At 31.2% G+C, this 9981-nt stretch overlaps 1 protein-coding gene across 1 annotated transcript; it reads right to left on the minus strand.

Moving 5' to 3' along the window:
- Positions 1-1260: 1260 nt before the first annotated feature.
- LOC149483351 (putative polypeptide N-acetylgalactosaminyltransferase 9) lies at positions 1261-6393 on the minus strand. Its single transcript, XM_089702889.1, has 6 exons — positions 6245-6393; positions 5621-5787; positions 5136-5300; positions 3882-4339; positions 3462-3644; positions 1261-1434 (listed from the first exon to the last, which is right to left on the minus strand). The coding sequence occupies exons 1-6, from the start codon at positions 6391-6393 to the stop codon at positions 1261-1263; spliced, it is 1296 nt and encodes a 431-aa protein (XP_089559015.1).
- Positions 6394-9981: the final 3588 nt, after the last annotated feature.

Consider the following 9981-nt stretch of genomic DNA (forward strand, 5'->3'; position numbering starts at 1 on the left):
CATAAACTTCGTTGACGTTTGCTTAAGGCAGAAGGGTGATTTTTATAATGCCGCAGCAGTAACTGCTGGAAGTAATATTAGAAATACTACAACGGAGACATATTTACCTTAATTTGGTGGTAGCATGGAAAGACAGAAGATGAATTAGAATCTTACTTTCCTTAAAAAATATCCTTTCAATGTTAATTGGAAATGAACCCGGGACATCCGTGATTGAACAAGCTATTTGCCTGGCCTAAGTCAATAAAATATATAATGTTAAATCGCAAAATTTAATTACAATTGCCTAGAAATTTCGTCAACATCCACAAACAAAGTAAAAATAAACCCAGAATAAAAGCTTCGGGGATCATTAAGTGTAATTGCCCCATGGGGTGTACTTCCAATTGAGGTCAAATCTTGATATTTGTTTCGGTCATAGTGTACGTTCCTTTGTTGTCTTGTATAGACAGAAAATAGACGTCTATTATTTGAAAAGTTTTGTTAGATAAATATAAGATTTAATGAATGAATAAATGAAAAATTATTTATTGCAAATTAAATACAGGATTAGAAACTTAGAGTTATACAAGTAATAACATGTACAGAGGGTCTTATTACTGTAAATGATTTCTGCCAGATTTAATACTAGTAACACAAAATACTAAATACTGAAAAGAGAAATATGGATGGCATTTTTGGTTCAGGGAAATTACCGTATTAAGCTTTTCGTTTTCGAGCTCATGTTTTTCCAGGGAAATATGACATTTTGAATGAAGATAAATAAATTTCATACAAAGCCTTTAGTAGAACCGCAATAATGTGGTCACGAGTGGACTGGCTTCCTGTGGTTTTGTACGAAAAACGGGACCGTTATGCTACGTTTAAACAACAAATATTTCACCCATCTCAGAATAACCCATGAAAAGAGATTTATGTTTAAGATAAAGACCAAAGGAACCGTATCATATATTACGAAACTTTAATAAAATGTATGTATGTAAATATGACAACAAATAATGGAAGATACGTGTATTCAATTAATATTTTTCGTAAGACAGTTTATAGACAGGAACATAATATACAGGCTGCTTAATTGAGGGCTAGGATAGGATATATTGAATTTAAATTGGTATGGATTTCTGAACGTATACATTTGGATTATTAGCATATAAATAAAACAAAAACATATTGTTTATCAATATTAATATTTATCTAGTAAAAAAATACAAAACTGTATGATTAAAACAACAATATCAAGGTTATGTTTTATTTGATGGCTTATTTAGTTGAACTTCGTAATTCAGGCAAAAGTCTTTGTTCTTTAAAATTATCCATGATCCATTCTTGATTTGTCAAATTGGCACATTTCTTCAACTCTAAAATTAAATTATTTTTACCAGTAACAATTATAGTAAGGCACAGCTTTGTTTTATTGTGTTTTATTGATTTTATCTGAAATTATAAGGAAATTTCGTAAATTAAAAAGCCCAGGAAATGAAATGTTTTCGGAGAATCATTTCAGTCCGTTGAAGTTTATTCTTCGAATGGAATCAAATAAATAAAAAATATAGTGAATTATTAACACATCGATTACTGAGGCGTGATTTTATTATTTTCGCACATGCATTATTTTCCGTATTTCTATTTCACAATAATTATTGTTAAAATATTATTGTGAAATAACTATACTCAACCTTTTATTAATACATACAAACAATATTGCTCTAGTAAGTAATGAATATATATTTTAACATTTTTTGTTTTCATAATAACTTGTGAAGTAGTGCTTCTATTAAAAAAAAAATATTTATTTTGAAAGAGTACTACTAATACTCCTCTTTCAAATATAACGTAAAATTCGATTCTAATTCAAATTAAATAAACATAACATCTTCGACATGGGAAAATCTTACAAAAACATAAGAAAAGAAAATATTAAAAGTATAGTATTGGAACTTAAAATTAATATCATAGGTACTGGAAGCTGCACTAAGGTTATATTTCCAAACAAATATATTGCTGTGAGAAACACCAAGAAGCTTTTAGTTTGTAAAATAATATATTATTATTATGAAGTGAAAGTGCCTTGCGTTTTCCGTGTGTAATTTTATTTATTAGTTCATATTTTACATAAAAACTAAACAAAACTACATAATATGATATATACCTATCATTTACTTACCTTAGAATCATATAACCATACTTGGGAAAGCATTTTTTCATCACATAAAACCATGGTGATAAATCCAAATATATAGTCTAAACACATATCATCATGTTCTATTCTCCCATATTTTGTATAGACCCAGAACTGAAACCAATATCTATGTATTATAGAAATATCAAAAATCAACTCAAATATGCTAAATGCTAATTATTATCTACTAGGTATTTATAGTTTCTAATTGATGTTGCACACTGTTGATTCGAAAGGATGTAGGTATATTCAATTATAACATAGAATGAATTTCAATTAACATTAAGAGTTAGTACAGAGAAGTAAATTCTTAAAATTTTTGTTTTCTATTATGAATTTCAAGAAATATACTCAAAGTAAACAATAAAGTACGAAATCATTTTGCGTTATCTGTCAGCCATCGAAACATATCCATACTCACTTGATTCCCTCCTTCAAAGTGACACGGTTGTACACTCACAGCCCCTTGAATATTCAGAGTCGATGATATAACGTCGAGACACGCAGGATATTCGCCCATATTGTAAATCTAAATCACACGAAGTGGTAATTCAAAGCACACCGCTAAATATTTTATGAATGCAATAAAATAAATGTTATTCGTCCTTGGAACTCATAAGATAGAACGTTCGTGGAAAATAGTATAATTTAAAATAAGTTAAATTAATGCTAAGAAATTGTATTGTAATTTCTATTCTTTATGAATTTATAATTGTATGTAGGTTTATTGCTTTGACTGAACAACGTTTTTAATAATAGCATACGGAGAAATGCAATTAATATCTGCCCTTTGTACTTTACCAAAGAAATAAAAGTGTGAAGTCCCGTGTCCCCTAGTGGGGTAAGGGGCAGATGCATTATTCATACATCTGTTTCACTGATCGATTTTCTTTAGGGACAAGTAGGTCAGGATCAGCCTTCTGTGTCCTGCCAGACCGAGACATTTTTTTTTCTTCGTCTCCACCGGGAATCGAACCCAGGACCCCTCGGTTCTACGCTCACGCGTCAACCACTGTACCAAGGAGGCGGTCACCAAAGAAATAAGGTAGCTTTTAAAATGTTATAATATTTATCCGTATACCAATGAGTGTTGCATACGTATCATTTTAATAAAAAAAAAGATACCAACCAAAACATTTTCACCAGACGAGAAAATTCTATTAGTAAAACGGATGCGTAATGCATCGACTTAATATTTAATGTATATCTGCATCATGCAGTAAAAATGAAATCGCATCGGGCCATCAGTTGATTAAAATATAAAGTATTAATACTAACATACCTGCCCGTAAGCCACATTTTCATCGGGTAATTTCATGTCCGGGTATACATTATGCAAGTACCATTCAAAAGATTTACATTTCAATTTTTCTCGCAATTTCCTTCGCTTTGTTACATCACCGAAATTCTCTCTTATATCCCCGATCCTTTGATAATAGTATTTTGCATAATCATCTAGCCACACCTACGTGACAGAGAATGTAATTGTGAATGAGTACGGTGAGGATTCGAATTATTTGCTATTAAAATGGAATATAACAAAACTATAGCAAAGTAACCTGAACATTGTTTAAATAAATGACTATTTTCTCGGATTAAATTGTAGACTTAACGAATTAAGGTGATGTATCTAATACTTGTTTATTAAATTAAAAGATTATCATCTTATTTTTTTATATTTATATAATTTATTCATATCTACCTCGGCCAATCTAAGCGAATTCTTCATCAACGATTTCTTAACGTGCTTGTACGGAAACGATCTCCTGAAAACATGTCCTACATGCGAACATGGAACTATTTCCAAGGAACCACCACACATCCACGTTTTGAACGATAACTCTAAATTCTCCCCTCCCCAAATATCAAAATTAGAATCGTAATAGCCCAAATGTTTAAAAAACTGTTTATGTATCGCAAAAAGGCCTCCAGAGATCGTAGGCGTTTTTATTGGCGCAGCTTTTTCAGTACGAGTTTCTAGAATATTCTTTGGTATTGGCCTCCAAATGAATTTGAGATCCCATTCGAAGCCTCCTATTTGAAGATGTTCTGTTGTTTGTGGTATGTATTGGAATGTAGATACATCTATATGATCAACTACTGGGCTGACAACAGTTTTAGGATCGTTGTTTATCTGTTCTAATAACGGTTCTAGCCAGCCTGAAACAAGCAAATACGTATTAGTTCTGGCGTTATAAAATGGTACATTAGTATTAGGTCAGGTGAAATAATAACTGAAAAAATATTCTCTTAAATATGTTTACTTATGTACATTGATTATGTACTCAGTGTTTCTATCACATCACTGACCACTCATTTTGGGCGTAGAAAAATAAAGATAGTTTGGAAAATCCAAAAGTGCACGACTCATAATTTTTTTTTATAATTATTTATTAATTATTATTTTTGTTTATTTAATAACAATTAAACCACATCGAATCAGACCCTGAAAAATGAAAGGGTTCTATTCCTGAGCATACTCAAGCGTAAGAGAAAAAAAAAGACTCGATTAGTAAAGTATTTCGGTCGCTATCGTGTTAACAAGAAAATCCTCCGCACATACAGACACACGGACGTCCAAGACAGAACTTTTTTAAACTGTTTTTTAACTAGTTTAAATAACAAAAATGACATCAAAAATATCATGAATGTTAAAAATAGTGTTTTTTCTTAATATGTGTGTGTATGTATTATCTTACAAGTGCAATGTATGATACATAAAGACATTTTAAGTTTGAAAAATCAGATGTTTTGCGCGAAGTGACAGTAGTACCCACCTCAACGCTTCGCTTATGAGGCGTGCAATATGTTAAATGTAACGAAACTCTTTTATAACGTTAAGCCCTTTTTCTGAAAAATGTTTTGAATTCAATTACTGGAAGAAAGTTGCTATTCATAACGCTGGCCCAATAATTTACAAATTATATCTTAAAACGTCTTTTAATTGCAGACCTACCTTTAGTGCATTCACAATGACTGTCTAGAAAAACCACGACCGTCCCCGATGCGTACTTAGCTCCCATAATTCGGGCTCTAATCAATCCTTTTCTATGGATCGCTCTTATTAACACCACTTTTGGTTTCGTCCGCACGTAGTTTTCTAGATCTTCGTTCAAATGCCCTAAAGAACGATTATATTAAAGATACATTATTTATCAATTTATTATACAGGTATCAACCAAATGTATTAACCAAAATATAATGTTAATAATAAAATAAAATAAATAAATAATTTACTATTAGTGACTATGACACGTATAAAAAATATAGGTAGAAGCACAATTATATCTATTAACGCCAGTAACAATAGAAAGACTGAAACTCAATAATTGCTTCATCAAGTCAACTTTTTCAAAGAAACTACAAAAAATTCAATCATTTATACGCGACTAAATCAAATTAGAATTCTTCAAAGGTAACAGATTTGGAGAGCCCACTTACGCATAGATGAGAAATCGTCAATAAGAATTATTTCTTTCAACAGATCGGGCGGTGACCTATGAAGTACTGATTCAATGGTTCGTAGAAGTACCGACCACGCCTCGTTATAAAAACAAATTACTACAGAGACCTCAGGCAAATTCTTGGAATAATTTCTATGTTTACACCTGGAATAAAGATTCGGAAAATTGGCAAATTGGTTAAGGACGTTGCGGGAAAAATATAAAAGGGTCTAAACCTTTTGTATTGAATGAGAATAATTTTCCTTGTAAATGTTTATTTACCCTGATACAAAAATGGAAAACAATTTCATAATTGAATATTTCCGTATTCGATCGGTTTAAATCGAAAAAATATTAATCTAAATGTATCTAACTAGTTATAATATAATTATATGCATCAAAGCAATCAGCAAAGTTGGTAGGTAAGCATCAGCTCAGAAATTTAAATAAAGATAACATTATAATATTATATTTCTGAAACTCTGCTCTTCTGATTGTTTCACTTAACTGCAGCGATGATTTGATGAAATTTAAAATAAAAATAAATTCAAAATTCATCACCAAAAGAAAAGAGGACGATCATATCAATTTTACCCCTTAACTAAACTATAATAAATATTACCATTCATCCCTATAATCTGGAAGGGTGCGATTAACAGATATGAGATCACTAACAAATTGGTTGAAGCAATGGTTACGCCAGCCTTTTTTCACAAGAACTTTAATGGGACCCTTTATTTCATTGTCTAGTTCTACGGCAGTTCCATTCATACCTAGAAAAATAGAAACGAATTGTATTAGAACATGGCCTTTAGACTATTTTAGAAGATATCAACAAAATATTTATTTTATCTATATAGGCTTTTCCGAGGATCATAAAATTTTTTACATTAATTATTGGTTTTGCTTATCCCTCTTTCGTCAACGTAATTAATAAATTTTTTCTTTGGATTTTATTTGATAGTTTTAAGATGTTAAATGTCTACATAGTATAAAATATTATTGAAAGTAGTTTGATTAATGTTATTAATTATCACAAACCGTCTTCTTATATAAAATTCCTAAATAATGATTAATTAAAAGTTATAACACACTTATTATCACTTTTGTTATTAAATTGACATCGGTTTCCTAGTAGACCGGGAGATACTGACACAAAATTTCGAGTCATTTGTAACAGGATGGCGGTTCTACAGGGTTCTTAGTACGCAATGACAAAAAGAAAAATGATGGTGTGAACGCTGGTACCGGCGGCTTAGTCGCGTGGGCGTTAGTCGAACTCGTCGGAAAATAGCGAAAGTCAAACGATTTGTAACAGTATGGCACTTATTTTTCCTGTAAGTTGGAGGATCAACGAATATAAATACAAAATTTCAAAGATCTAGGTGTTGGAAATCTTCACTTATATAAATTAATAATAAATTTATTTTTCAAGTATGACAGCACTTTTTCCCCCTACTAGAAGTATGGCAAATATAATAATGGTCACATTTTATCAAATACTCTCCAAAAAGCCAAATGCAATACTGGTACAAAAAGATAGGCGAAATAAAAAAAATTTGATTGATTTTCGGCGGTATGGCGACCATTTGGAATCGTCCGAAAAGTATGGCATGGCGATTTTCGTAAATGGCTGCACGACGATGGTTACCTGTGCAAAAGTTAGCTTGGTACAAATGGTTGAATAATTGTTTTTTTTTAATCAACACATTCGCGTCGGTATGGCGGGCTGTAAGTCATACCGGAAAAGTATGGCATGACACTACCGCCTACTTCTTTTTTATGGGCTATCGGTAAATTCTAAAATTTTTGTGTTACAAATCGTTTGACTTTCGCTATTTTTCCGACGAGTTCGACTAACGCCCACGCGACTAACCCACCGGTACCAGCGTTCATACCATCATTTTTCTTTTTGTCATTGCGTACTAAGACCCCTGTAGAACCGCCATCCTGTTACAAATGACTCGAAATTTTGTGTCAGTATCTCCCGGTCTATAGCGCACAATTATTTCATGTAAATAAACATACGGAACCGTTTACTCTATCTAGGCAAATAGCATTAAACCCGGTCGAAGCTCAGGGGTTACTTTGCTTAATAACTTCCATATTATAATTTGTCAATACTAGGAATCAGTCAATCCAACTGAGATACTGTTTCCACCAGTTCGGGTCACGTGTTCATATCGTTTATTATTCGTTGCGTAAAATTCTATATTATACACAGATAATATGGAATTGAGTTTTAGTTAGATACGTAAATTATTCTTATTTTAGTTTTACTAAATATATGAAAAAAAAAACTCTTTTGTCACACTATACCCTATCTCTTTGTCAAATTATAACTAAACAGATTCAGTAGTTACAACTAGAAAGGACAACAAACATTTACGTAATAACTAAAATTCCTGCAAAGTACAGGGTGTACAAAAATACGTTTTAATTTTATACAAACATCAAAAACAAAACACTAGTTACTGCATTCTTGTAAAGTAGCACTCTGTATAATCTAATGAGCTCTTACCAAGTGGAAATTCCGTATTTTTCACTGCTGAAAGTTTATCTTGTAGTGAGAGGTTACGGCCCGCTGACCCGACGAGCTTCCATGCTGGAATAATTTTTCCAATTAAATATTAATGTTATAAAATAAATATTGTAAATGAACTAATTATTATTGTAATTAAACTATATTTTAAAACGATAAATACTAAAAATAATATTTGAAGATTAAGAAATCTCAGAATTTATGGCTGTAGATCATAAACACTACAAAACATTTTCATTATAAAGTTTAAGTATATGACTATATTTATGGACTTACAGCAATTTTAAATAGTCCTTGCCTGTACTTTGAATTACCTACCATCAAAATAATTAAAATATTACCTTTAAAGTACACAAATATTACCAGTAATAAAAATAACTTACTTGCAATCGGATCCGTATACTGATTCATTCCACCATATTCTCTTCTGAATTCCCTTAACGCGTGCTCATATAAAACCATATTATCAACATTGAATATATCACGTCTTTGTAATTCCCTAAACACAGTTAGTAGACTCACAGCAGATACTACAACAAGCACGAGTAGTATTTTTAAAGCTTGTTTTAACGTCATTTCGCTACTAATTAATATAACATAGTGCTTGTAAAACTCTGAATGATGCTTTACATCACTCTTGCACCACTTTAATATGGTACACTTATTCTGGTTACGTAAATTTTTAAATATAACTCACCTTTTAAATAATTTTACCTTTTTTCATACTTGTAATATGTTACATCATATGAATTTATGGAATTTTAATGAAGTGTATACAGTTAAAATGTCTTGAATATATATAAAATTTAAAACCTGAAAAACAGATAAAAAGGCTTCACATGTGTCGGATTTTATGTACGTATATAGTGGTATATGTAAGTATTGTTTTCTGCCCACGCCAACGCCGAACAAATATTATTATGTGGGGTTTTCTGTCGATCAAAGATCTAACGATATGTTACCATGCTGAATTGGCTTATCTTTCAGCTTAGCACACAAAAAAATCAAGCATCTACCGCAATAAGTCACGTCACCATCAATAAAAATCTCATCGTACTCGGCAATAGGTGAAAATTTAAAAAAAAAAACGTCATAACTCCGAAAATACGAAAAATCGCATAAAATACATGGGGGTGATTCGGATAGCCCTCTAGGTCCTCTACCTCCTGGCTTCAGTATATCCATTATCCATACTTCTTGGGACACCCTGTATAGAGTCACCGATAGCATCCATAAAACTGTATTCCATTTAACATAGAACCTATTGCTAATCTAATAGTTTGATTCAATTATATTCAACATATTATAATTTAAGAAAAAAAGAAGTATCAGAATAATCATTTTTTCTTAGTTGATACAATCAAGTACTACGAAGTTTCACCGCTCCCACACTACAGGTAAACATGTCTGTAAATATTTACCTTTTCGCATAATGAACATACAATACTAGTTATTATTTTATCCAATTAATAGGATACAATTTTAATTGCTTATCAGGTTGCAGAGTAATTGAATGTTATTATAATAAATAGTGCTCGCTGTGTTTTATAACTTAGTATTTGTAATTAAAAATATGATATCATTATAGGGAATTGAACATCGCTACATAGTGTAAAACAAAGTCACTTTCTCTATCCGTGTGTATGTTTAAATCTTTAAAACTACGCAACGGATTTTGATGCGGTTTTTTTAATAGATAGTTATTCAAGAGAAAGGTTTTAGTATATAATTTATTAGGTTTTGGATAAAGCGGGCGAAGCCGCGGGCGGTAAGCTAGTAATATAATACAAATATACTTTTCATTCGTAGCGTTTCAT

The sequence above is a fragment of the Colias philodice genome, chromosome 13, assembly GCF_061535455.1.
Source record: "Colias philodice isolate Cphi_HAF_F1 chromosome 13, ilColPhil1 Martin Lab GWU primary, whole genome shotgun sequence".
Classification (NCBI taxonomy): domain Eukaryota; kingdom Metazoa; phylum Arthropoda; class Insecta; order Lepidoptera; family Pieridae; genus Colias; species Colias philodice.

Bases quoted from the DNA above. Each gene is read 5' to 3' on its own strand.
- LOC149483351 (XM_089702889.1), bottom strand. From the start codon at position 6,393: ATGAATGGAACTGCCGTAGAACTAGACAATGAAATAAAGGGTCCCATT. The intron at 5,788-6,244 runs GTAATATTTATT...TCTTTATTCCAG, and splicing joins CCAGATTATAGGGATGAATG to GTGTAAACATAGAAATTATT. The intron at 5,301-5,620 runs GTAAGTGGGCTC...ATCGTTCTTTAG, and splicing joins TGACGATTTCTCATCTATGC to GGCATTTGAACGAAGATCTA.